The 27563-nt window shown below is 37.7% G+C and overlaps 3 protein-coding genes and 1 pseudogene across 4 annotated transcripts; 1 reads left to right on the forward strand and 3 right to left on the reverse strand.

The window, feature by feature from the left end:
- The first annotated feature begins 1577 nt into the window (after window positions 1-1577).
- LOC147509719 (uncharacterized) lies at window positions 1578-2623 on the forward strand. The gene is made up of 2 exons (XM_086597899.1): window positions 1578-1735; window positions 2212-2623. The coding sequence occupies exons 1-2, from the start codon at window positions 1578-1580 to the stop codon at window positions 2621-2623; spliced, it is 570 nt and encodes a 189-aa protein (XP_086454025.1).
- Window positions 2624-15165: 12542 nt separating this feature from the next.
- On the reverse strand, window positions 15166-18570 carry LOC147509720 (large ribosomal subunit protein eL13y-like). Its single transcript, XM_086601949.1, has 5 exons — window positions 17260-18570; window positions 16545-16660; window positions 16308-16441; window positions 15992-16150; window positions 15166-15537 (listed from the first exon to the last, which is right to left on the reverse strand). The coding sequence occupies exons 2-5, from the start codon at window positions 16651-16653 to the stop codon at window positions 15316-15318; spliced, it is 624 nt and encodes a 207-aa protein (XP_086458075.1). The 5' UTR covers window positions 16654-16660; window positions 17260-18570; the 3' UTR covers window positions 15166-15315.
- LOC147509721 (putative E3 ubiquitin-protein ligase RHG1A) lies at window positions 18006-20142 on the reverse strand. Its single transcript, XM_086601950.1, has 6 exons — window positions 20004-20142; window positions 19486-19753; window positions 19334-19384; window positions 19149-19247; window positions 18689-18847; window positions 18006-18403 (listed from the first exon to the last, which is right to left on the reverse strand). Exons 1-6 carry the CDS (start codon window positions 20012-20014, stop codon window positions 18383-18385), a joined length of 609 nt encoding a protein of 202 aa, XP_086458076.1. The 5' UTR covers window positions 20015-20142; the 3' UTR covers window positions 18006-18382.
- LOC147509722 (uncharacterized) lies at window positions 19926-23713 on the reverse strand (annotated as a pseudogene). Its single transcript, XR_015218590.1, has 6 exons — window positions 23419-23713; window positions 22733-23296; window positions 21328-21517; window positions 21122-21186; window positions 20564-20777; window positions 19926-20371 (listed from the first exon to the last, which is right to left on the reverse strand). The product of XR_015218590.1 is annotated as an uncharacterized LOC147509722 (transcript).
- Between the last annotated feature and the right edge of the window lie 3850 nt (window positions 23714-27563).

A 27563-nucleotide genomic window follows, 5' to 3' on the forward strand; every position in this document is an offset into this window, starting at 1 on the left:
ATGTGACTATCAAGAACAAATATCCGTTGCCTAGGATCAATGACCTATTTGATCAGTTAAGGGGTGCCAAGTATTTCTCGAAGATAGATCTCAGAACAGGTTACCATCAAATGAGAATTCGATAAGAATATATACAGAAGACAGCTTTCCGAACACGACTAGGGTATTTTGAGTTTTTGGTGTTACCATTTGGATTGACCAATGCTCCAGCTGCATTTATGGATCTCATGCACCGAGTGATGTGGAAATACTTAGATCAATTTGTTATCGTATTCATAGATGACATATTGATATATTCCAAGACTAGGGCTGAACACAAGGAACACTTGAGGATTGTTCTCCAAACATTAGTTGATCATCAGCTTTATGCCAAGTTCAGCAAGTGTGAGTTCTGGTTGAATGAAATGAGGTTCTTAGGGCATGTTGTATCGGAGAATGGAATCAAAGTTGATCGCTTCAAAGATAGAGGCAAATAAATAATTGGTCGAGACCGACGCCGACGGAAAATCGAAGCTTCTTGGGATTGGCGGTTATTATCGCCGCTTTATAGAAGGATTCTCTAGCATAGCCGTCCTTAACTAGATTGACACGAAGGATGTGAAGTTTGAATGGACGGAGGCATGCGAAAAAGCTTTCAAGAGCTAAAGACGCGATTGGTAACCGCCAGTTTGACTATTCCGCATCCGGAGAAGAGCTATGTGATTTATACCGATGCCTCTAACACCGGATTAGGATGTGTCTTAATGCAAGAAGGCCAAGTGATAGCGTATCGTCCCTAGACAATTGAATGCCCATGAGAAGAATTATCCTACTCATGACTTGGAGTTAGCGGCGATTATTCATGCTCTAAAAGATATGGAGGCATTACGTGTATGGTGAGAAGTTTGAAATATTCTCGATCACAAAGAGTCTCAAGTACTTGTTCTCGCAGAAAAGATTTGAATATGAGGCGAGGAGATGGGTTGAGTACATGGAGGACTATACATTCACATTGCAATACCATCCGGGTAAAGCAAATGTAGTTGCCGATGCATTGAGTAGAAAGCGAGAACATATTTGTGCTCGATGATGATGAAGAAGGAGTAGCAATTGCCGGAGTCCGGCCGCTTCTTATGGTTTTGAAATCACGGAAATGGAAGTGGAGATCCTCGGCGTCTGTTATTTAGCACAGATGACAGTGACGGCAGGAAACACCTTAGTCCAGGAGATTGTGAATGCCCATAATACATCGAGGGATGGACCTAGGTACCGAGGATATGTGAATAATGCTGAGGATGTTGATTGGGAAAAATCCGGAGATGGAAGCATCGATTCGTGAGGAGAGAATTTGGGTACCTTTTGATCACTCTTTGCGAATAGTATCTTGAAGGAGGCACATAGATCGGCATACCCTTCATCCTGGTGGTACCAAAATGTACAGAGATCTGCGTCGTCAGTTTTGGTGGCCGGGCATGAAGCGACACATTGCGGAATATGTTAAGAAGTGTGCCACCCGCCAACAGTGAAAGTCGAACACCATAGACCACCGGTCTTCTTAAACCTCCGAGATTCCGGAATGGAAGTGGGAGAATATAACCATGGATTTTGTATCCGGGTTACCGAGGACCAAAGATGAGGGAATGGATTCTATATGGGTCATTGTGGATAGACTGACCAAGTCTGCCCATTTCATACCTGTTAAGACTACTTACTCTGCTGAAAAGCTAAGTAGGATCTACGTGTCAGATGTACTGAGGTTGCATGGGGCACCACTCTCTATAATTTCATATAGAGGTACTCAATTTACCGGTTCATTTTGGAGAAGTCTTCAAAGGGAATTGGGGACCAAACTGAAATTCAGTACAGCATTTCATCCGCAGACCGATGGGCAATCGGAAAGAGTCATTCAAATCATAGAGGATATGCTTCGGGCTTGCGTGCTTGATTTTGGGGGTAGTTGGAAGACTCATTTGGCATTGGCTGAGTTTGCTTACAATAACAGCTACCAATCTAGTATTGGTATGGCACCGCTTTGAAGCGTTGTATGGCGGACCTTGCGAACACACCTCTCTTTGGACTCAAACCGAGATAGTATTATGTTGGGGCGAGAGATGGTTAGTGACACCACCGAAGATTAGAGTGATACGGAATCGGTTGCTCACAGCCCGTAGTCGTCGAAAAGCTATCGCGGATAAAGCGTAGACGTCCCTTGGAATTTTATGAAGGTGACAGGGTATTCTTGAAAGTATCTCCGAAGAAGGGCATTCAGCGGTTCGGGATGAAAGGGAAACTTGCACCTAGATATATGGGACCATTCCTGATTATCCAGAAGATCTCTGAGCTAGCTTATAAGCTCGAGCTACCAGAAAGGCTATCACGTGTCCATAACGTGTTCCATATCTCGATATTACGCAAGTATGAGCCGGATCCACTACATATTGTTGATTTGGAATCGCTGGAGTTGGAAGAAGACATTACCTATCCGGGAGGGCCAGTTCATATTCTAGATGCGAGCGAAAAGAGATTGCGGTCAAAGGTCATTTCGTTGGTAAAGGTCTTGTGGAGAAATCACAATGTAGAGGAAGCAACATGGGAGAAAGAAGCCGATATGAGGCAACAATATCCAGAATTGTTCGAGAAATAAGGTATGATTTAATTTCGAGGACGAAATTTTCTTTTAAGGAGGGTAGGATGTAAAGTCCTGAATTATTATTAAGGGTATTTTCATAAATTTCATATTAAATCTAGGGTCGTTTATGTAAATTGGTCGTCGGGTTATATTTCAACCGTACGTAACTTACTGAAACTTAACTCCGACTCATAAGTCACGTTAGGTAAGCAACCCATATGTGAAAATTTGACAAAATGCCGGTTAGCGGTTTTAAGGTCTAGCGTCGCCGGCACGAAGTTAACGAGTTAACACGCATGAGTGGGTCATTGTTATAGCCTGCGGTGAGATAGAATATAGAAAATTAAATTTAGCGGGATGGGCCGGAAAAAAATAATTACGACGCAACGTCAAATTAGTGGGGGTTAGAAGTTATTTAGGACCTTAAGCCCAATTGGGTCATATTGGGCTTGGGCCTTGACCGTATCGCACCAAAGAGCAAAAAAAAAAAAAAAAAAAAAAAAAAAAAAAAAAAAAAAAAAAAAATCGCACCTCTTCTTCCCCAATTCGCACCTCTTTAAAACCCTAGGAGAGAGAAACTCCCTTCTCCCAAATTCAGTGATTCAAACCAAGAATTAGAACACCCAATCCTTAGAAACTATAAACCCAAGTGTGCGGCCGAAATTGAATGGAATTTCATCGTAGTTCCGAAAGGTAAGTTAAATTCGTTTCAAATTAATGTTTAGATTCAAATTCAATAGCTTGAGGTTGTATTGATGAGAGATATTGAATGGGGTGGTTGTATAATTCGACAAAGAGCTATTTGGAGAGGAATGGCTTAACGAAATCAGCCGAGAAGAAAGCTGAATGAAGCATTCTTACTGATTTGGTAAGAGATTTGATATTCTCTAGTTCTATACTCTATTTGATGAAGTTATTATGGTTGGAGTGTTGAAATTTGGATGGGATTGTGATGTATTGGAAAAAAAATGATAATAATAATTGAAATTGGTTGTTGAATGTCGGCAGTAGCTGGTTTGGAGAAGAGTGAGTTGAGCGATATCGGTGGAGCAGCTAGCTAGGGAGCTGTTCTTACTGACTCGGTAAGAATTATCTATATTCACTCTATTTCAGAGAAGTTATGTTATTTATATACTTGTTTAGGATTAGGTCGATTGATGAACGTTTGATAAGGAACACCCCATAATTATTTCTAGATTTAAAGTGAATTGAAGAGTGGAATTTGTTTGTAGTTGGAGTTGGGAAAAATCTTAATCGTTGGTGGAATTGATAGGAGTGGTATTGACATAAAGGCCGCGGAGACTGTCAGAGTATCAGTGCCAGAAATGGCCTGTAGCTCTGTTAACGGTAGTTAGATGAAAATTTATCCGAAACCCAATTCTTAACGTCGAGATTTCTTCTCGGCTTACATTAGTTAAGAATTCCTCGTTGTTCGATCAATTCTAACAACCGACGTATATGTATATGCTGTTATAGGAGTGAATTCGAGTTGATTCGGTTAAGCGAGCTTGATTCGGTTAAGTGGACTTGAGGAGAACGGAGCTTGCTAAGGTAGGAACCTACATACCAATATATAGCCTGCTTATTTTTATGCATGATTTGAATTGTTTAAATTGGAAATAGATAGTTGCGTATCAACCATGCATGTATATATGATATTCATGTTTTGCACTGTATTTCCTCGCTATAAACTATATATATAGATAGCTTTCGTGTGAAATGGGTTTTCTGTAAAATCGGGGTAGCGAGGGATTGTTTTCTTTGTTAAAAGTGAAAAACTGGTTTTGGGAAAAGTTCGCGTCTCTTGTCTCAGTAAGGAGACAGAGAGATGGATTTTGTAATGCGGGTAAGGATTACCCGGTTGTTTGTAACTAGGTGCGAGGTTCTGGATTGTTCCCGGGATGGTCGTGTTATTTACGATGATTCGCCGTTTGGGAATCATCGGTTGTTAGTTACTATGACTGGCCGTTTGGGAGTCATAGGTTGTTCTACTCGATGATGGGAAATCCAGGAACTCACACCTACATAATCAACAGTTTTAAAAGAAAAACTAAATATGTAACTAGAGTATTTGAAAACAATCGGTAATATGAGTATATATATAGATATTACTATGTTTATCACGAGGGGATTTAGAAAAGGAATTGTGAATTCCTATAAAGAAAGAACTGTTGTCGCATTTTCGGAGACGGCAGTTTGCTCTAGGATTCCAACTGTGGTGTACACCTTTCGAGGTGGTGGGCCACCTTTAAAGGGATGCATCACTGGATGTAGTCTGGGAATTCCTTTTCTACTTTTCTAGATAACCATGCTTGTATGTGTCATGTTGTATGGTGATTAGCTTGAGTGGGGTTACATGCTACCTCGATGAGGTTTAGACGCGAGGAGTGAGAGTTTAGTCCACTCCTGGATGTGTGTCAGGATCCTGAGCAGTCTGCAGTCGTCGAACGGTTGACCACCGTAAGTTAGGTGACAGCCCGTATGGAGGTCGTGGTCACAGGGCCCACCTGAGCCCTAAAAGCTTTGGGGATTTTGTGTGTACGAACACAACAACGGCATTTCATCTCCCTGCCGGTAAAATCAGGAAAACAACGGTGCATGGTTCACACTGGAAAGTACTGAACCGAGATTGCCTGTGACTGGGGCTGAGTACCAGTCGTACCCTCACCATTCTAATAGGATGCAGCGGCCATAATAGTTGTATGATGATTGTGAAAACTATATTTTGAATATTAACGAAGCATCTCGAAATGATTTATGCTAGTTAGTGATGTATGTATATAGTCACGATATTTTATTCGTAATATGGAAACCCTGCATGTTTTAAATGTTTTCTATAAGTAGACTATTTATTGGTTATGTGCGTTTCTACTGGGCATAGTTGTTGCTCATCCTACTTAACATTTCAGACGAGCCAGTTACGGAGAAGGCTTTTCCTAACCCTAGCGATGAGGGTTATGGGGATTTGGGAGGATTCCCTTATGCTTGACGAGAGACAGAGTCAAGTTTATATTTTGGGCTGTATAGAGATAATCTAGGTTATTCTTTTGCTGTATATAATGAGCATAGCTCTTTTATCTTTTGGTTGTATAGTAAGAGGCTAGTTCCTTTGGTTGTATATATAGTGAGCTAGGCCATCTTGATGTAATAATCGATGTATTTAGCGACGGTTCTCCTTGTTTTGTAGATATACCATCATATCCCTGTAGTATTTAAAGTTAGGAGTAGTATGTATGGTTGTTGGATATATATATATGGTTGGAAGAATGAATTATGAGATGTCCAGGGATTATGACAGGTTTATGACAGGTTTTTAAGGTTTACGAATGTTGATCAAACAAAGGAAACTCTGCCGAAATTTCGGTAGAATCGGGATAGGTGTCTGCCTCGAGATTCATTCCACGTCCTCGGGATGTGTGTTGGGTCTCGGGGCATCACAAATTGGTTCAAGGGCGATATTTTCATTATAGAGTGTTGATCAATTGTTTGTTGTCCATTATCATTGATTTGATCAACAATAGTATGAACAATAACTTTTCTAGAAACTAACGGTAAAGGGACTTGTAACGTAGTTTCTCCACATTTTGTAATTGTGTCATAGTTTCTTCAATAGACACATGTCGTGGTAAGTCACTCCTACTAATTTCACCATCCTCAAAGAATCTAGCATTAAAGATTTCCATTATTCTCGTACCATGGTTAGGCAAATAAAACCTATACCTAATGCATCCTAGGGTTGATCATTCCCAAATTAGTTACTATTATTATTAGTATTTTTAGGGATTTTTAGGAATTGAGACTAATTAGTGTGTCTAGGTGTTGTAGGCTATTTCTATTTTTGTGGTTATTTTAATTACGAATTTAATGTTTCTATTTTGATTAGAGTTGGTTTTAGAATAGGGTTCTATTTTCAAAGTTGTACAAAGCTATAAATTGAGTTGTAGCCTATTGGCCATAGTATAGTTGATGAATAATAAAGTTTTAGTTTAGAGAAAGGTTTTTTCTATGTGAATTCTTGTGTGAGAGTTCGTGTTCTTCGCAAGGAACAAGGTTGTCAAACCCTAGCATCGACATAGATTTGGAATTAGGTTCCAAAATCATATCCAAGTCATAGATTTGTGACTTGGATATGTCATCAGCATTAGTGTCATGATAATTATAATTTCCCAAGTATGTCGGCCACTTAGGTGGTTACAATACTCGTTACAATTATGAAAAACCATGATCTTAAATGACATTAACCATTATTATCAAATATGCATCTGAATTAATATTATATCATGAATACATTAACACATGACAAACATATACATTAGATGGCGTATTAAATCATCTCCATGTTATGAGATGATTGAGCTTGAGATATGCTCATGATAGTATTGTCATTGTGACTACTATCAGGTATATTTATCAAAGACCTTCTCTTTCGAGGAATTACATCTTTTGACCCCAAAGGTCTACCTCATTTTTGGCGGGTTTGAGATGTATCATCAGCTGGTCTACCACTCATTGAGTGTATATCAGCTTGTCATATTTGCAAATTGCAATTTTGAGACATTTATGCTCTTTCAATCACAACTTGATGTATGTCATTCCTTGAAGGAAGTCAATACGTGTTGGAGCATTGGCAGCTGGTACATGTGATCTTGTCACTTTTGTTGCATCATTAAAGGCATATGGTAATATTTGTGAAATATTTTGTAAGTATCATATCTGACATACTTCATCGTCACATAGAGATGTACATGGATCTAGATGAGACAAACTTGGTGTAATCCAAGTCAGTTCTAGTTGTTTATTAGGTGTATCTCCCCCTAATATAAGGAAGATTGTCTCATCAAATCTGCAATTTGCGAATCTAGCAGTAAAAAGATCACTTGTTTGATGTTCTAGATATTTTAAAATAGCAGGTGACTCATAACCAACATAAATTCCAAATCGACGTTGGGGGTCCCATTTTTATATGCTTATTTGGTATTATGAGAACATACACTATACAACCAAAGATCCTTAGATGATATATGTCAGGTCTAATGCCTGATCAGAGACCATTTCAAATGGTGATTACTTCAAATAAGATGTTAGTCTAAGTCTAATCAATGTAGAAACATGTAAGACAACATGTCCCCATGCAGAAACTGGTAATAATTGGGTTCTCATTAGCATAGGGTGTGGAATGAGTTGAATCCGTTATCAAGGATACTGCTAAACCATTTTGTGTGTGTACATGTGGGACTGGATGTTCAATGTCAATCCCTTGTGTCATACAATAATCATCAAATGCTTTTGATGTAAACTCCCCGACTCTGTCAAGTCTTTTGGACTTTATGGAGTGGTCTGGGAAATGAGTTCTTAGTCTAATAATTTGAGCTAAGAGTTTAGCGAATGCCAAGTTTCGTGCCATCTAGTTGAAGCATCCATTAAGACCATAAAATATCTAAAAGGTCTAGAAGATGGATGTATTGGTCCGCATATATCTCCTTGTATCCTCTCAAGAACTTGAGGATGTTTGAGTGAGATAACAGAAGGAGATGGTCTAGTAATTAACTTACCTTGTGCACACGCCTGGCAGTCAAATTCATGAGTTGGTAAGACTTTTACATCTTTGAACTTGTGTACATTTGTACTATTGATGATGTTGCTCACCATATTCTTTCCAGGATGTCCTAATCGGTTGTGCCAAATCAAGAAAGGAACCATCAAAGTAGTCTTTTTAGTAGCATATGTTTCAATTTGGGAAATGTTGCTTTATACAAACCATTAGATAAAGTTGGTAGTTTTTCAACTAGTTGTTTTTTCCTGGAAACTATTCTAGTGATATAAAGGTATTCAACCCCTTTAATATCAGCAGTCTCAATATGGTATCCATTTGCTCTTAAATCCTTAAAGCTAGTTAAGGATCGTTGGGATTTTGGTGCAAATAGAACATTTGCAAAAAACAATATGGAGCCATTTTGTAATTTGAAACTTGCCTTGCCATACCCTTCGATGATAGTAACTTGTCCACCAATGGTATGTAGACTTGTTTTCGACAAACTAATGTCAGAGAAGAAAATCTTTTCTTGTAGGATTGTATGTGTGGTAGCACTATCCACTAAACATTCAATGCCCATCCTACAAAATAGAGTTATTTGTAAACCATATAAGGAGATATATAATACTTATTCCTTTATTAGTAATAGTTAAACTACAGACATTGTTCCAAGAAGAATCAATCAAAATTGGCTAAACCATTAGCCTTATCAAATTCTTGTAATCCTCCACAGTGATTTCTGGAAATTTTTCTGGATCCTAAAAACTACTCTTTAGAGCATTCGACTTAGCAAGATGTGTAGCCTAATCTTGATAGGCTTTGACTTTTACAACACCAGTGTGACATACTTGCTAGTGGTGACATTTTCAGCCACAACAATTACAAACCTCGTCAGTGTTAGGTTTGCTTAAACTTTCGTTTATTTTGTTGCCTTGTATAATCATTATCTTGACTGAAGTGATCCCACGTAGGGTGTTTTCACCCTTTTCCCTTCCACTTGTTATTTGCTTCAACATTATTAGCTTGTGGAAGTGGATTAGTTCCAGTGGGTTGTTGCTGATGGTTTTGAAGGTTATTCTGTTTCTCAGCAAGAATGAGCTTTTGCATGAGATCTGAAAATCGGACATCATTAGCCCTGTGATAAGACTATAAGAGGATGATATCATTAGCGTGAAAAGTTGACAAAGTTTTATCAATCTTAGTAGCTTTCGTAACTGGTTCTTCACATAGTTCCAAGAGAGAAGTGATTTTGTGTAATGCAGAATTATATTCTGATACACTTTTGTAATCCTGGAATCGGAGATTTATCCAGTCTTGTTTTGCTTGAGATAGCAGAATGGTCCTTTCATGGTCAAACCTATCATTCAAATTGTTTGATAGTACAAGGGGGTCTTGAACAGTTAAGTATTCAAGTTTTAGTGCCTCATCAATATGGTGTCTAAGCATAATGATTGCTTTGGCCTTTTGCACTTGTGTGGTTTGATTTTTCAACCACTATAGTGTTATCCAATTATGTAGCAATTAAATAAAAACGAGCATCTATCCTGTTTCCATGACAAGTAGTTCTTGCCAGTAGCATCAAGCTTAGCAAACTAAGGTTTTTGGATAGTATCTATAATTGTTATCAAAGAGAGAGCGAGAAAGCTAAATTACATGATATGTACGTAAACATGGACAAATATATATTCAACCACCATTAATTATCAATTGACTTGTAATGGTACATTATAATCCAAATCGTGCAATGAATATTCACTCATGTAATTCAAAACCAATGGTTTGTGCATGTTTAAGCAAATGTGCACTCATGCAATTCAAAACTCTTTGAGTTTGTGCATATTTGAGTTAATAAATTCATGCAATTCAAAACTTGTTTAGTTTGTATATATTTGAGTTTATTAAGATGTGTATCTATCAAAATTTTGCTTTGGGGATAGGGTTTGTGACCCTTTTCTACATATCATCATGATTTGGTAATGATTTATATGTTTACCCATGCAATTCGAAACTTTTGAGTTTGTGCATGTTTGGCTAAATCTATAAATGTAAATATGTGCCCATGGAGCTCAAAGTGGTACTGGCTCACCCTCAATTTTCGACAAAAAAAAAGTTGTACTATTTATATAAACTGAAAACACAGCTAACAAAAGTACAAAAGTACATAAAGTTAACGACTTCAAGATGGTCATATTTAGACTTCGCACTTTAGAGTTTAGACTATTACCGACTTATTGACTCAATAGTATTCATACTTGAATTAGAATTAGACTATGACTCAACAAGTATTGAACTTGAACTAAAACCGACAAAAAACAAAATAAAAGCACAAACACACCCAATCGAAACCAAACAAAAAGAAAAACCCAATACCTTACTCAAGTTTGACTCTTTGCCTAATCAAAAAGTTATACAAAATTACAAAACCCACGCCCCCACTTACCCACTTTTCCACAATTCCACTTTTCTCTCTGTTATTTTAACTAGCTATTCATAATTTGATTAATTTCTAAAGTTTGCTAGGTAAAAGCCTAATATTATTAAATTTCTTGTCTTATTTTTTTTTATCTTTTCATGTTAAGTTGATTCCTAAATCATATTTTTTAGTTTTTTTGTATTCTTTTTGTGAATTCATTAAACCACATATTTTTATTTAATTTTATTTTGTGAATATCATAATAATATTGGTGATTTATTTTAATTAGTGCAATTTCAATTCAGTTGATTAATGGTTTATTTTAATTATTTAAACAGATATGTTAAAGTATTTGATCAAAGGAAAGTCGTTGCCCGCTCAACCTACCCAACCACCTAATAACACAAATAATGTTGCCAGTGTTGAAGTAGGATCCTCCTCAAAGCGAAGTCACCAAGAAATTGAGGATGGTGATGTTGAACAACCCACGTCAAAGCGGGTTCAACGTGAAAATCGTGAAGAACTTGACTTGTCTAGTCTTCAGGGAGACCCTGCACTGAGGAAAAAGATTTCAGATTATCATCCTAATGATCAAGACTCGGTGAGAAGAACATATTTGCTTAGGGGTCCTTGCCAGCCTAATCATGCTTTTCCTCCAAGAACAAGAGGTAAGAGAATTCGACGCTTTCAGGAAGAGTGGTATGAGGAGTTTAGTTGGTTAGAATATAGTATTCACGAGGATGCCGTGTTTTGTCTATATTGTTATCTCTTTAAACCTAATAAGGGGGCACAAGGAGGTGGAGATGTTTTTTCTCATAGGGGGTTTACTAATTGGGAAAGAAAACCCAAATTAAAAGAGCACGTTGGAGGACCAAATAGTGCTCATAATATTGCTTACAGGGCAGCACAAAGCTTTGTTAAATCAAGAGCAAAGATATATCGAGACATTTCTTCACGCATAACAAATGCGACCAAGTTCGAAGGGATTATCGAATACACCTAACTAAATAACCGATTGCATTAGGTTTCTTTTGAGACAAGGTTTAGCTTTCCGTGGTCATGATGAATCAGATGAGTCGATCAATAAAGGTAATTTTCTTGAACTTATACGATTTCTGAAAAGATCATAACGTCATTAAGAAAGTTCTTGATAATGCTTCTAAAAATCGAAAATTGACCTTTGATATCCAAAGAGATATTGTGAATTAGATTTCTTGTGGAAACTACAAATGCTATTCTAAAAGATTATGGGAATTCATTGTTTGCTATTTTAGTTGATGAAGCACGTGATATATCAATTAAGGAGCAAATGGCGCTTGTTTTAATGTCGACAAGAAAGGTTGCGTGATTGAGAGATTTTTGGAGTTATGCATGTTAAGGAAACTAGTGCAAACACTTTAAAAAGGCAATCGATGAGTTGTTCTCCAAGCATGGGTTGAGCATATCTAGACTTCGTGGGACAAGGGGTATGATGGGGCTAGCAATATGCAAGGTGATTTGAATGGCCTAAAAGCACTTGTAATGAAGGAGAATGAATCTGCATTTTATATTCATTGTTTTGCCCATCGAAACTTCGTTAGCCCTTGTAGCGGTTATCAGAACCATGAGTCAATCGCTAACCTTTTAGTATTCTCTCTAATGTGGTAAATACTTTGGAGCATCATGTAGCGGCGGGGATATGTTCAAGAGATGCAATGAAGGCTAAAGTTGTTCTCAATAATATTCACTTGAATCAAGAGACTAGTCTTAAACGATCCGGTGACACTAGATGGGGCTCACACTATTATACACTTCTTGGCATGATAACCACTTATGGTTCAGTAGTTGATGTGCTTGATAATGTAGCGGAAAATGGTTCAAGCTCGAACAAAGAGGTGAGGCTTACTTGATTATTGGATTCAAGTCTTGATCTTTTGAATTTATCTTCAATTTGCATTTGATGAAAGCGATACTAGGAATTAGCAATGATTTGTCAAAGGCTTTGCAGGTATGGACCAAGACATTGTCAATGCCATGGCTCTTGTTAAAATAACAAAGGTAAATACAGCGATGAGAGATGATGGGTGGGATAGTCCCCGACCGAAGTTTCTTCACTATGTGCCAAACATGATGTGGTTGTTCCAAATATGGAAGAGAGGTATATGGCTCGAGGGAGGTCTCGAAAAGAGCGATGAAACACCAATTTACATTACTTTCGTGTTGGATTATTCTATCAACGTATTGATTTGCAAATTCAAGAGTTAAATGACCGGTTTAATGAAGCAAACACGAAATTACTTCTTTGTATGGCATGTCTTGATCCTAGTGAATCGTTTGTTGCTTTCGATAAGCAAAAGTTGATCCGTTTTGCTTTCGACTTTATCCCGATGATTTTTCGAGATAGATCGATGGAATTAAGCGGATCGACTTGAGAATTATATCATTGATGATGCGTTCGATACTAAGTTTGGTGAAATAAATGGAATTAGCGGCCTAGCCAAAAAAATGGTTGAGACGAAGAAAGACATTGTGTACCCACTTGTTTATTTGTTGATTAAGTTGGCGTTGATTTTACATTTACTCATTTGTGGAAGAGCATTTTCTGCTATGAATATCATAAAGAATCGTCTGCATTCGGATGGCGGATGAATGGTTGAATGATTGTTTAATAACATACATTGAAAAAGAAGTTTTTGATAGCATTGATACCGAGTTGATCTTACTACGCCTTCAAGATGAAAAAGAACGGCGAAAAGAAGGCCGTCCGAGGACAACTATGAACAAGTATTTGTTTAGATTTGATTTTTTTTTTCTAATACATTAATATATATAATATATATATTTTTATTTTTATTTTTTTGTATGCTTAGTTTTTGTCTGGCTGGCTCACCCTCACTTACTTTCCTGGCTCCGCCACTGTATGTGCCCATTCAAAGTTGATAATTTGGGACAGGGATATTAACTCTATTCAACATAATGTTGCAGTTGAATATATTTATGATAATTTCATATAATATATATATATATATGGGATAGGTTCCGTTTACAACACTGTTTATACAACGTTTTATACAATACCCTTTGAAAATATAAATTAAGTCTTGATTCCTTGTAGACATGATCTTCACACCATGGAGATCATCTTCACAAAAATTTAACTCATTTGAAAACTCCTAATCATGAGAAAAATTGCTCTCAACCTATGAATTTTTATCAACGGTCTAAAACTATCGATTTTGTAACCCTTTTTTGGCAAACTTAGAAATGTTCAAATGACCCAATTTTTAGTGGAGGTAATATCCATGGTGAGAATATCTTATTTACAAAAAATTAGCCTTTAAAACATCTTGAAGAGTCCGGTGGGAGGTATTGTATAAAACATTGTATAAAAAGTGTTGTAAACGGAACCTACCCCTATATATAATAGTAACCTTGGATAACATATATATCATAGAGTAAAGTAACATATCATAGACTTCATGGTGGGCAGCCACGTGGGGCCAACCTATAGATTATAGTTAAATCCGAATTTATGTTCAATCTTGAAATTTTAAAACTAATGAATAATGACTGCACACCAGAGGAACACGTTACATATGACAAATAACGAAAAAGCACATTGCCTCGTTGTAGTGTTAAAAATTACATGTTTCCATCCGCTAACCTTGTGCGGAAAATCAAGACTTCGGAGCATGGCTGCCAGACAACAAAAGGAGATTTAGCTAAGCATCTGCATATGAAGAGGTCAAACACAAACGGAACAAGGTCTAACGGAATAAATAAATGTGGAATGATCACATTCATCCAGTAACTGCTGCCATAGCTTGGATGTTAGTTCACAGGTGTACCGCAAATGAGGACCATATGCAATTATGCAAGGAACAGGTGTTTTTGTAACTTCAAGATGAGCTATTTTTATTTGGCTAAATCTATGGTGCGCAGGTCGTATGTTATGCTATTAAATCTGGGCCACTCATACCAAGGGGTGCGTGTGTATTGCATGGCAAAAATACTGATCCAAAAGCCCACATTACCTGCCTGCGCACCATACATCTCGCGCACTGAAAAAATGCTCTTTTTATTTTATTTTTCGTTAACCTACTTCAAGATGAGCTTAATTATGCAAGAACCACTCAGAAACAACATAACCTCATCTGGTAAAGTAAGTTTACTTAAAAGTTGTGGTATTGGCCATTGGGTAGCTAATACGGTCGGCTTCTCCTACATGCAAGAAGGCAACTGAAAAACTTGTAACAAGAATAACCAGATATGGTTGTTTGACTATACGGAGAAAACATAACCTTGGTAGCGCCTGCTAACCGGTAGATAACATTAAGTTGGCAATGCTACTTAATGGAACACCTCAGTGAGCTTTAAATCTAAATATAGGCCAACATAATGGAATAAACTGGCAATAAAAGAATAAACTAGCAGAAAACAGACACATCATAGCTATTAACATATGCCAAAAAGAGAAACAAGCATAAAACAGATGCTAAGCAAGGAAATCAACACAACAGAAAATAGACGAAAAGCATGGCGAACAACCTATGCGACAAGAAGAAACAAACAGTAAAGCAGAAGCATAGCTTGGCTATCAACATATGCAAAAAGGTAAAATAAACTAGCAGATGACAGAATATCAAATTAACATTCATCAGAAACTTCATCTCATAAAGATTGAGACCATCATTTGATCTACTTAAAATTTCTAAAAATTCCAAATTCAAAACACAGAATAAGTTTAACTCCAACATTCAAAATGACCAACAGTCTACCCAATCACTTCTTCTCTTCTTTCTCAGCCTCTGCTGCCCTCTTCAGCCTAGTGCCCTGGTGCTTCTTGTTAACCCTCTCAATGCGGAGTTTTGCATAGGCCTTGAAAGCCTTCAACTCCTCAGTAGGCTTCACAAGCTCCACAGTTGATTTATCACCCACAATAGGCATGTTCTCACCCGTGACCTGAGTAGCAGTTGCAAGTTCCTCAAGGGTGGAATCACCAGACTGCAACAAGAGTAGATTTGGTAAATATGTCATTTTAGAAGCAAAAATAGTGAGACAAATAAGTAGCAATTTAAAAACAGTTCTTTTTATGGTGAAACTTCTCTCCTTATGTTTTGTCTTTGAATTGGTAACTAGCAGTTTCAGAGTCATAACCCAAAGAACTTGAATACTGAATAGCAATGAAAATGCCTTCTTAATTAAATCCTACACTGATTGCTTTCTAAACATGTAAAATGTCAGACTAAATCCTATATCATTTCTCACAGAACTTTTAACCCAGGTTTACTAATAATATTGTCTTTAATAGCAACATCTAATCTTAATCAGTAAAAATTTCAATATTAACAATGGATTGTTAGAGTATGCTGCAATGAACACGAAGGCAACTTACAGAAACGACTAGATAATGATAACAATATTGAAACAAATAGAGAGAAAGGAAGACAAATTATACCTTGAATTTGCCAGCACGTCTAGGGAAGACAACCAACTTGGCCTTGAAGGTCTTCAGCCTCTGAACATTGGCTTGGAGACCCTCAAGGGAATGGTTCCTACGACGGTGATCCACTGAAATGCCAATAGTAGGCGCAAGTTTCTTGGGGATCCCTGCAGCCTGAAGTACAAGGAAAAAACAATACAATTCTTGTGACATGGAACAAACAGAGAAGTATAGAAGACTAGCTTAGTCATAATTTTAGCATAAGAGCAAGACTAGCTAATTTTTTAACGTGATCAGAAATAAATATACAAGGAACGAGATGATCACACACCTTAAGCTCTTCCAAGGAAAATCCACGGCCAGCCCTAACCTTCATGTTGTATTTCAAGGTCTGTCCATGAACAATAGGACGAAGTGGCCCAGCAGTAGGCCTTGGGAAAATCTTCACTGCTTTGGCTTGCCTAGCTGGAAATGGAAAATAATATATAATAAGGATTACATCAACCATAAAAAAAAAGTTGAGAAATTATTAAATAGGAAAAAGAGGGAGAGAACTACGATGACTAACCATTACGTCTTCTCTCCTTGCGGGCAGGCTGATTAAACCACGTCTTTACATAGTTCTGCCAGTGCTTCTTGAAGTGACCATTAGGGATAACATTGTTATGCTTAACCATGACTTACCTAAAGTCAGTCATATAGCATGAGTAGTCAGGGAGACTTTTAATAAACAAAACACAAATCTTTTTCACGTTACACAAGGCATAATAAATAAAACAGTGACTGTCATACAAATATGATTTTACAAGTATCTCTCAAATAGCTATCAATTAAACAGGATGAACTGCAGTGTAACAACATTAACGACTTGATAACATCATACCAACGCTATAACAGTTGACCCACCAAATATTAATAAATACATTAAACAATATATACCATTTTTTTTAAAAACGTTTAAACTTGCAAAAACCATGTTTTGCTCTCTAAACATAGCTCACTTAACACCATACATATATCAAACAATTCATTCATTCATTTATTAGTAATAATATTGAAAAAAGAAGAATACTTGAATCGTTTTAACGGATACATCATGTTAATATAGCAGTAGGGTAATAACAACATGATTTTATTAAACTAGTAAACCATGAAAGTAACTATTATACGATTGAATCGATTTTTAAACAAGTAAACCATCGAAGTAAAAATAACAGATCTCTATTTTCATCATCTTAAACTAGTAGCAAAAGCAGACAAATACAAATAAGGTATTAGAATACCTGCGAGAGAGAGAGAGAGGCTGATTAAATGTTGAATGAAATGAGAGAACCGGCGCTTCTTGTTTGTTAAATAATATTATAGCTCTACTAGGGTTTTAACTGGGCTGGGCTGGGCTGGGCTGGGCTGGGCTCTTTAGACAAAAGCCCATTACATTACTTTGTTGCGATATTTTACCACTGACCGGCATTGGAATTTCGGTAATTCTCACATTTTGTTTGGCATATTGCATTGCCCTTGATACAACGATGAATGAATTTACAAACCTGGTTTCGATCAACGGACTGGTGATGGGGATTTCAGTGGTTAGTATCTTACACGTACAACTAGATCGAACATCTCTTCATCCATGTAGTAAGATTACTCATCTATTCGAATCGATATCCTCCTCGGAAAACCTCTCAATAGCTTATTTCAGGATCTTTTATCTAGTGTGTTTATCATGTACAGACCAAAAATAATAGATTTCATGGGCATCCTAAACTTCTTCTTCTTAATATAACTCCAAGAAACACTTTGTTATTCGCCTTTACTTGTCCTCTTTTCTTTTCTTTCAATTCAACTAGGGTCAGTGATTCAAAATAAATTTCATGGTAAGATCAGGCAGACTCATCAAACAGTGGGTGAAACAAAAAAGTTTACTTATTTATTATATCCAACTAATCAGCGCCATGACAGAAGATAGAATCCCACACATCAAAAAGGCATAACAATTCCCATACTACAGAAAATAAGATCACAGGAAAAATTGAACTCAAAAAGAAAATAAAGTTTCTTAAGATTGCTTCAGTTGTTTGTTTACATTGAATGTACTATTATGGTATACACAATACACTCTGGTCAATGAAATAACAAGAGTTGATGATGTTACGTATCCACTTACGTGAATGTGATATGATGTGCTCTCGCTTATTCGACCATAGATCAAAGGGATGTAATAATATTTACAAGTGTAGAAAATAAAAAGCAAGGACAGACCTAACTGTCCAGGACTGTCCAAAAAAAAATCCTGAAGATTATTAACGGGCAAACTAAGAGGGTGCTGCTTGACCTTTACACACTGGACCCCAGTTCTTCTGCTGCAGCCATTGATGGATACACGCCATATGGTACCTGTGGTCACACCTAGCTTCCCCACCACATCACCTTCAACATACAATTCTAGAAGTTAAAAGTTGCAAAGAAAAAAAAACACTCCCTTCGAATGCTATTGGAATGATTGGCAACCTAGAAATTATCATTGCCGAAATGATCTCGTCCAACACACTGCCAATAGTTGGCAATTAAATTGTGGTAAACCTAATGCGAAAGAAGAAAATATACATGACATACTGAAGTATGCATTAAGGAAGGGCAGGAGAAAAAGTGGTTGAGCAAATGAATTTTTCTTCACGAAATTACTATCTGAAGTTCTGAGGAGTAAGAAAATACCTGACATATACTGCATTTGACATCACTGTCCACACTGCTTATACTCCTGGCATCTGAACATACAGGCTTATAGAAGCTGCTTTCAAGGCATTTCGACAATGCTTCATCAGTAAGAGCCGTGCTGACTGTTCCCATCCTCTCCTCTAGATCTAACAATTCCTATACATTGAATGCTAATGTCAGGAAGATGGCTTTCCTTCTCAAGGTCCTTAAATTTTCTAAGAACTGCTTTGTGCCTTTTTTTTTTTTTTTTTTTTCTCGAACTGCTTTGTGCTTTTAGGTCTTTCAGAAACCAAATAATGGTATTACTATACTTTACAATGACAGATTACAGAAGCTTCATATTGAGTAAACGGGGACATGTTGCATATTCCAAGAAGTAATTTTCAAACATATGAGACCTCAGATCAGATCAAAATTAGGAATAAGCAAAGATGCAGTTGTGGATGAAATGACAAACCTCATATGACAAGTTATCAATATCCAGTCTCATATCACTGTGCTGATCAAGAAAGCCTAGGCCATCCAAAAGCAAATTAGACCCAAGAACCAATCTTTGCTGCAGTAAGGTCAAAAACAATGAGAAAGAGAGAATTGCAATGAAAAATTACACAATTAAGACAATAAAACCACAAAGACCAAAACCTCATTTGTGTGCTCCTCATCCTGGTCGATCCACTCAAGCGCTGATAAAACCTACAAAACGCAAAGAACATCACAATCCAAAGAAGACCACAATAGAAAGCACATTTTCTGGTGTATTAGTAAAGAGAAACAGATTCCTTAAACTATAATACCTCTGCAATTCCACTTGTCATCCCATTTGCAATCCCCTCCGTGTCAAAGAGCATAAAATTGTCTTGATCACTAGAGAGATCATGGAACCACTGTGTAGTATCACTAGTAAGCCGATTGTGTCCAGTTTCCCTGTTGCCACCTGGTCTACTATAAGAGTTTGCCCGAACTGTAGGAGATAGCTGCAATGATGTAGGTTGGCGAGAGACACCGGCCGACATTTCACTTTGACGTGGAAGCGTGCTTAGAGGCTCTGTCACCTGCATACTCCTTAACATAAAGAAAACACAATGTTTTCAATCACGAGTACTCTTCAATCATTTACTGGGGGATCAGACAAATCCCTATGAGTTTTTCATCCAAGCGTCAAGAGAATTAACTTGATAGCCAAGAAAGATGGCAAACATTACAAAAGTACTAAAGAAGCCTGAAGTGTGAATTATATTTGAATGTTGCAAAATTTTATAAAATGTGGGAGCACATATATCAATCTATGTCTGCATTGAGGGGGCAAAAATACCTATCTAACATATTATATTGCAATGCTTGCCTTTATACATGCTCATTGTTCTCTAACTGCTGTACATCGCTAATAATCCTACTTTTCTTTTGTATCCAATTCTTGATTATATCCATATTAGCTGGTGGGAGGCTGCATGGTAGGGATGCTGAAGGGGAGGCAGTTGATCTTTCAAGCAAATCCCTTTCCTTCGAATCGGCGAAACAAAGCAGAGACTCCATGCACACTTCTTGCGCAGATGAAGGTGGAGATGGCTTGAAGTCTTGCAGCTTCGAATACTCCTTGATGAGGTGAAACATGTACTCGTAAACCCGGTCCATAGACATATTTTCCATGAACTGCTGGCCTCTTTTCCCTATTGCCTCTGCCTATTTGGATAAAAAAACATAGAACAATTACTGAGTATAAAAATTGCACTTATGCAGAAAATTCAGATCCATCAAATCAAAACATGAGTTCTAGAGATATTTTGATGTACATTAATTCTAAAAAGAACAATCTTAATCCAGAAACCACAGCAACAACAACAAAAATAGAGTGGGAAGATGTGACAAGATTACCACTGACGGATTTGCATTTCCCCAATCAACAGCGAACTTTATGGACCGGCATAGGTCGGGACTAAGAGAAACAGGCCAATAGTTTAGTCTTGGTACAAGACCACGACTTAAGAAATCTTCATACCGTGGTGCTATTATTAGTGTAAGAGAGCCACAAGATACAATATATTTCAAGCTCACTGACCAAGCATAGCCCTCAGCATATATTTTATATCTGCACAAACAACAAAGATGGATCTATATAAGAAGAATACAATATTTGAAACGAAAGAATGAACTAAACAGGATACAACTGAATTGAGATACTATAGATTAAAAGAGTAGAAAATTAATAGGTGCAATCGGAAGGAGATAGTCAGGGTGTAGTCAAAACATATAACCCATCACTCGCCACAAGTACTTACTCTGCTCAGAATTAAATTACCGCTTTCACTGTTAGAAACCTCAGGTCAGACCCCTTTATTAGATGGTCCGAAACAATGATTGCTCACGACTATTCCATGAAAAATTCTATATAGTCTTAGAGATACACCACAGACGGTGAGAAGAGAAACTTACCTATGTTGGCACTGGTTTGCTAGCTTGGACTGTTCATAACCAGCTCTTGCCTCTTCTACCCAATTCTGTGCACAGAAAGAACCATTAAGAAGTTGTATACCTGTAGGTTAGTGACTATGCATCACCAGTAAAAGTAAACTACCTACAAGTCTACAACACAGCATGTTCAGGTAAAGAAAGGCTCAAGGGAGTAGATAGAACTCAACCTGACGCATGATCTGGGCTCCCCACTGCCTTGAGTGATTACAACGTAGTAATTCAGTACGAACAGGAGAACTAACATCCGCATTGCCTTTCCAGTATGCATGGGGCCACTTCTTCATCCAATTTGTAGCATGAGAACCTTGCTTGATGCTTCCGAATTCCTCATCCCAGTGTTCTAAATTTGTTTCAGGCCTGCATAAAAATTCAAATGTTACAAGTTTGGAACTGGTAACCATATAAGTGCCAAGTAATAGAGCCACATTGGAATCTGGTTACTAGATACTCTTTGTCAAGACACACAACTTAAAAGACTATTCTCATCAACAAAAGTAAAACAAAAGAGAAAGGCCAAGCTTAGAAGAAACTAATCTTGTACTTAACATATATTTGAAGTAAGGCTCGAGCTCTAAGTCAGTTGCAAAGTTTTCAATGTGAAGTGCATGATTTACCAACTCCTTTTTTTCTAACATGACTAGCAATAGTAAACCACCAAGTATTTAAGCCTTCTAAGACTATCTACGGTGAGGATGCGCTGCAACACAGCAACCATGCAAATAACAAACCACCAAGTATTTAAGCCTTCTAAGATTATCTACGGTGAGGATGCGCTGCAACACAGCAACCATGCAAATAACAAAACTCTTAAGAGGATGTAAGTCCTTCAAATAATAGGACCAGGAAAATCAGCAATGACGCATTTCGGGAAGGGGGAACAACCTCCCTTAGAATTTTGAGAACCCCTACCAAAATGCGTAGAAATAAGAGGGATACAGAGCATGCCTATGCAAATATGGAATAGACCATTTCATTTCCATGGTCGCTCCTCTCCATGATTAGTAACCTTAGTTTGTCCCTAGGAAAAAGCTCTCACAGCAAGAACTAACAGCAAAATAGAATGGTATACCATAAAAGACACCTTAATACTGAGTTCTCTTGTTACTACTCTATAACATCTAAAGAAGCTCACCAAGCCTAGTCTTAAAGGATGTCAGTGTGCCGACTTCCCACTCATTTATATTTCGAACTTTAGACAAGCCCAAGTTCTGAGATATAGCGAGAGGCTTTCGGGCTATGTTCCCGTCAGGGTTGGTGAGCCTTCAGGCTAGGTTCCTTTCGGGGTTAATGAGCCTTCGGGCTAGGGTCCTTCAATGTAACCGGTGTGGGTCTGCCTTAAACCCTCTAAATATTTCAAACCAAAAAAAAAAATGTTCTGAGATATACCAGCATTAGATGTAGTCATATAAATATATAATAGTGATTAACCACTTTACTGAATAAAATGTTTACGGTATTTGCATTTCTCAGGCGTTTCAACAAATACCTGTTTCACTTTTGTTCTTAAGACATCTAAAATTACAAAAACAACAATGATAGTAAATATTTTGAAGAAGGTTCTCTTATTCTTACCAGCCCCAAAAAGACCAATCAGGGAATGGGATATCAAAATGCTGACTAGTGGTGCAATATCGAAACAAAGGAGGTGGAGGCCAAGTACTCTCTGGCCCATACTCAGTCCGATTAACAACAGGTCTATCCATACAATCAAACATAAGATCCACATCTGGAACCATCCCTGGATACCTCCTCAAAAGCTGCAACAAACTCCAAATAATAAAAATCGACATAAAGCCTTCCCCCAACTATCACAACACGAAATGCCGCAAACTTTTGAGCTTCCATCAAATTATCCATAGATATACGTGACTTCACCCAGGGCTCAAGATCATAATGTATCCATCGAAAGACAGACAGACACTTTCCACTAGAATTACGTGACTGCTTAGATACATCACCTAAGGGTGCATCAATATTTTTACGATGCCGACATGTAAGGTAAGAACATTGTATGATTTTAGAAGCTGTAGTGTATCTAGATTCATCTTCAAACTCTTTTGGTGGAAACAAATGCCATGGTGTTGGATTTAAGTTATGACCAACCACTGTTTTCGTGTTCGAAACGAAGTCATCAACCTGTTGAGAAAAAATTGGTAAAATATTTGGGTGATGATACCAGAGTTGTGGCCAGTCTGATCTCGTTTAAAAAACAGGTTTGCCAATAAAAAAAACGTAATAATGATGATAATGATATGTACCTTGAAGATAATGAGAGCTGTGAATAAGCATAGTGTGAAGAGTGCGGTGACTGGGAAAAGTAAGGAACGTGAACGCATGGAACTGGCGTGAGTTCTTGAAGACACGCCCATTGGGTGGTATAGTGAAAAAGATTAGAGACATGTTTTATAAAATGATGATTGGCTTTGTTTTGTTACAATGCGATTGTGATTGGAGAGAGACCTGATTTACGAGAATTGCTATGTTTAGATTAAGAACTGGTCATTAGATTTTAGTTACCTATCCGTCTCCTTCTCTTTCTCTTTCTCTTTGCTTTGACTGTGACACATATACTGGTCCCATCTCGTTTCCTGTGTAGTGTTGGGCAGGGCCGAACATTTCGCCCGATATATCTCGGAAATCAGGGTATCCGATATGGATATTTTCGATATTTCGGTCCGAATATTAAACAATATTTAAACCGATATATATCTTAATATCGACGATATTTGTTGATATATTCGACGTATCCCATATAAATCTTTTCACTTTTTACCGTTTGACCAATATTTTTGTTATATATCAGTGATATTTCTGATATTTACTGATATGAATCGATATTTTGACTGATTTATCAAAAAAATAAATATCTCTGATATAACGATGTGTACTGATATATATTGGTTTTTGGGGGGTCCGATATTTCGCCTGACATGGAAATATTGGGCCTTGGTGTTGGGAATTGAAAACTGGCACCAAAAACAGTTACAAATTCGAGGCTCATTGGTGGGTTTGGGTGATGTGGCAAAAACAAAAAAACAATAACAAAAAAATCATAATCAGTTAGAAAATATAGTGAAAATAGGGAAACAAAACAAGTACCAAATTATGCATGGGCGTGAACAAGAATATAAATGAAAACCAAAATACTCAAACAAAACAATCTCTCACTCTCATTGATATGGGTGATTTTCTGCAAAAAATATATTTTTGTTTTTAAAATATATTTTTCATAATCTCATGGCATCAAATTTCAACAGTTTTAATCCAAGGACTCGAGATCTCTACAACCGGGTACAGAGATAATCTCTGTAACCGTGTTATCTCGCCGTTGATCCGAATCCGAGATGTGTGTGTGTGCCTCGATACCTGTGTGTGTGCTCCGAGATGTGTGTGTGCGCGCCGAGATATGAGATGTGTGTGTGTGTGGTACAAAGATCAATCTCTGTACCCAGTTATAAAGGAACTGGACTCTTAATCCAATTGGTGAGGTTCTCAATGGTTTTGAAGAAGAAATTTGGTGCTAGCAATTAATTACTACAATATTTTGTTTTCAACGGTTAATCGGGTGCTCGCCGTAATAGCCATGAAAATGGCGTTTTAGTACTTGAAATTGGAAGAAGCATAGAGCGAGAACCTCTTGCCTTTTGGGTTTGTCAAATGAGTTGTGTACCCTCCTACTCATATGTATATAAGCTCTCTTCTTTTTTTTTACTGGTGGTTCTCTTTTTCTTTGATATTCAGTGCGTGTGAAGTGAGCAACTCCTTCATAGTTTTTTGATAAGTTGTTACCAAGAAGACTTACTATGGAGTCTGGATATTGTCATCTTCATAGAAGATAACCACAAAAATCTCCGGTTTTTTTATAAGTTGTTACTGTTTCGACCCCCACCTACGTGGCAAACGTCCATTAGTAGGGGTCTCTATTTTATTCATTTAATCAATAGGGCTAAAGCCCAATTCGCAATATCATGGATCAATGTACAAGCCCATTAACTCATGTGTCTAAGGCTGAACCTTAGCCACATGGCTTGCCACTAATGTACATTGATTTATGTCCAGACTCATTTCTTATCAAAGAGATAATTATCGGTTAGCGGTTATATTCTATCACAATTACTCAAGCAACAAGATTACTTGATCTACAAGGACTCTCTACTCTACCTCTATAAATACCACATTATTTTTCATAAGGAACTACGTTGAAACTTGATCCCTAGAAAATAGATCTTAGATGCGTAGGCAGCCATTATTTTTGGTTCGGTTTCATCTCCCCAACATCAAATTCCTCTGTTTCTTAGTCGTTCTTTACCATTGCTCGTTGTCTTGAAGCGGTTTCTTGCCGAAACATAATTGGCCGCCGTGTGGGGAATTTAGAATTCATTATCACGCGTGAAACAATCAAGATGGTAAGCCAAGAAGGCGGACCCAAATAGTCAACATATTCCTCCCCGCTAATAGGAATTGCAACCCCAAAATTCAAATCACCCAATACAAGAACCGTTGAACAATCAAGTTGCTCCTAGTGGTAAGATCAATTCTCAACATCCAACCGTGAGTAACCGCATGCCGCCACCACCACCGCCTCGCTATCGCCACTCCTAATACGGTTGGCGTGAGTTTCGACGAGTCAAAAATTTAAAATAGGAACTTGAGAAGGAAGGCGGCAAAGAGGCAAAGGCGGTGGGCGAGGGCCGTCAAATTAAACAACATCAGCGACCACGAAGGGGACGCAGCCATTCCAATGTATGGGACCGTCTTGAAGATCCACTTCATCGTCCTCAACAACAACGTGTTATTTCTCAAACACAATCAACCAAATTACACTTTAAGAGTAATGACCCTATTACCCGTACTTATGGGGAGAATCGGATTGGCAGGGATAACTACTACCCTAGAACATGTCCGATCTCAAATGAAAGATTTACCTCTGAGAAGCAATTTCAGGGAAGACCACCATCCGAGATATGTCCGACATGACTGGGAAGGCGGGCATCCCAGACAAGAGCAACAACACATGGAAAATCGCAGACAAGAGCATCCCAGACTGGACCGACTTGACAGGGAAGGCCGACCTCGCAGATTTGCGGAAAATCGCCATCTTAGACAGGTCCATCCATACAGGGAAAAAAGGCATCACAGAAGAAAGTATAATGAAAATCTTCATCCTAGATTGGACCGACCTGACAGGGAAGGCCGACCTCGCAGATTTGAGAAAAACTGCTGATAAGCACCCAAAACTGTAATATTAAACCTCGAGAGACATAACATTTTGGTCAATTATGTGTTTAATAATCATGTAATAATTATATTTTCGTGCTTTTGCGGGTTTCCGCTTAATTAAAATGAAGATAGCGATAAAACATGCATCAAAGTACGAAATCTACGGGAATATTTGGAGTTTCCCACTCGACCGCGAAAGCGAAGTTTCAAAAGAAACGAAACCGGTCTGAGCGGGCCCACATATGAAGAAGCGAGGAAACTTCCGATGCTCGATCGGATAAATCTAGGTGCCGGCGTTGGCTAGTGAAGCTCCAAAGTACAAGAATACTGAATATTGGAATTCCCCCGCTCAATCCCCCGTAAAGCCCAAACAAAGCATTCGACGAAGTTTCCAAAAGAAACGAGAACCGGTCGCGAAGCGGGCCCATATAAAAGAGGCGAAAACTTCCGGCTCAAATCGGATAAATCTAGGTGTGCCGGCGTGGGCTAGAAGAAGTAATATGCGACGCGACGAACTCTGCCCTGGACAAAAAATCGTAAAAACGCCAATTTTTTGGCGCTTAATGGACACACTAAGTGGACACATTATCGCGGGCTCGAAGACATGATGAGTCGGCATAAAAGGTGGCAAATGATGGTTTCAAATTGATGCCACCTTGCAATGAGAGAAGACACGCACTGCTCAATATGGAAATGAAATAAAGCAAAAGGACAATTATAAAGTATGGCATGACGAAGCGATAAATAAGTTTTGTTTAAGAAACAAAACTTTGTCGCGTGAAAACAAAACCTCGACATTCAAAGTTTTGAATGTCTCAATTGAGTAAACACCAAAACCAAATTTAATGATCCTCCGGACATCCGCTATATATATGAGGGCTTCGCTTCATTAGAAGGTCTTGACATATTAATGCTTTAGCTACGTTTAGTTTTCTTTCTTGATTACTTACCTTCTGCGCCATTTTTTCTTTGTGACTTAATACTGATGAAGTTATTTTACCATTAATACTTGTCATTTCTTTTCTTGTTAATTTCGTCAATGCATTTATTTACTTAATGTATACAACAAATTTTATTATTCTGTATGATGATGAGCTAATTCCCCCCGAGGGGAGGGTTATCTTTGCTAGATGTGAAAATCCGGATTGACTTCGTTAATATTCTAGAATCACTACTTAGGAAT

The sequence above is a fragment of the Coptis chinensis genome, chromosome 3 (genome assembly GCF_015680905.1).
Source record: "Coptis chinensis isolate HL-2020 chromosome 3, ASM1568090v1, whole genome shotgun sequence".
Classification (NCBI taxonomy): Eukaryota; Viridiplantae; Streptophyta; class Magnoliopsida; order Ranunculales; family Ranunculaceae; genus Coptis; species Coptis chinensis.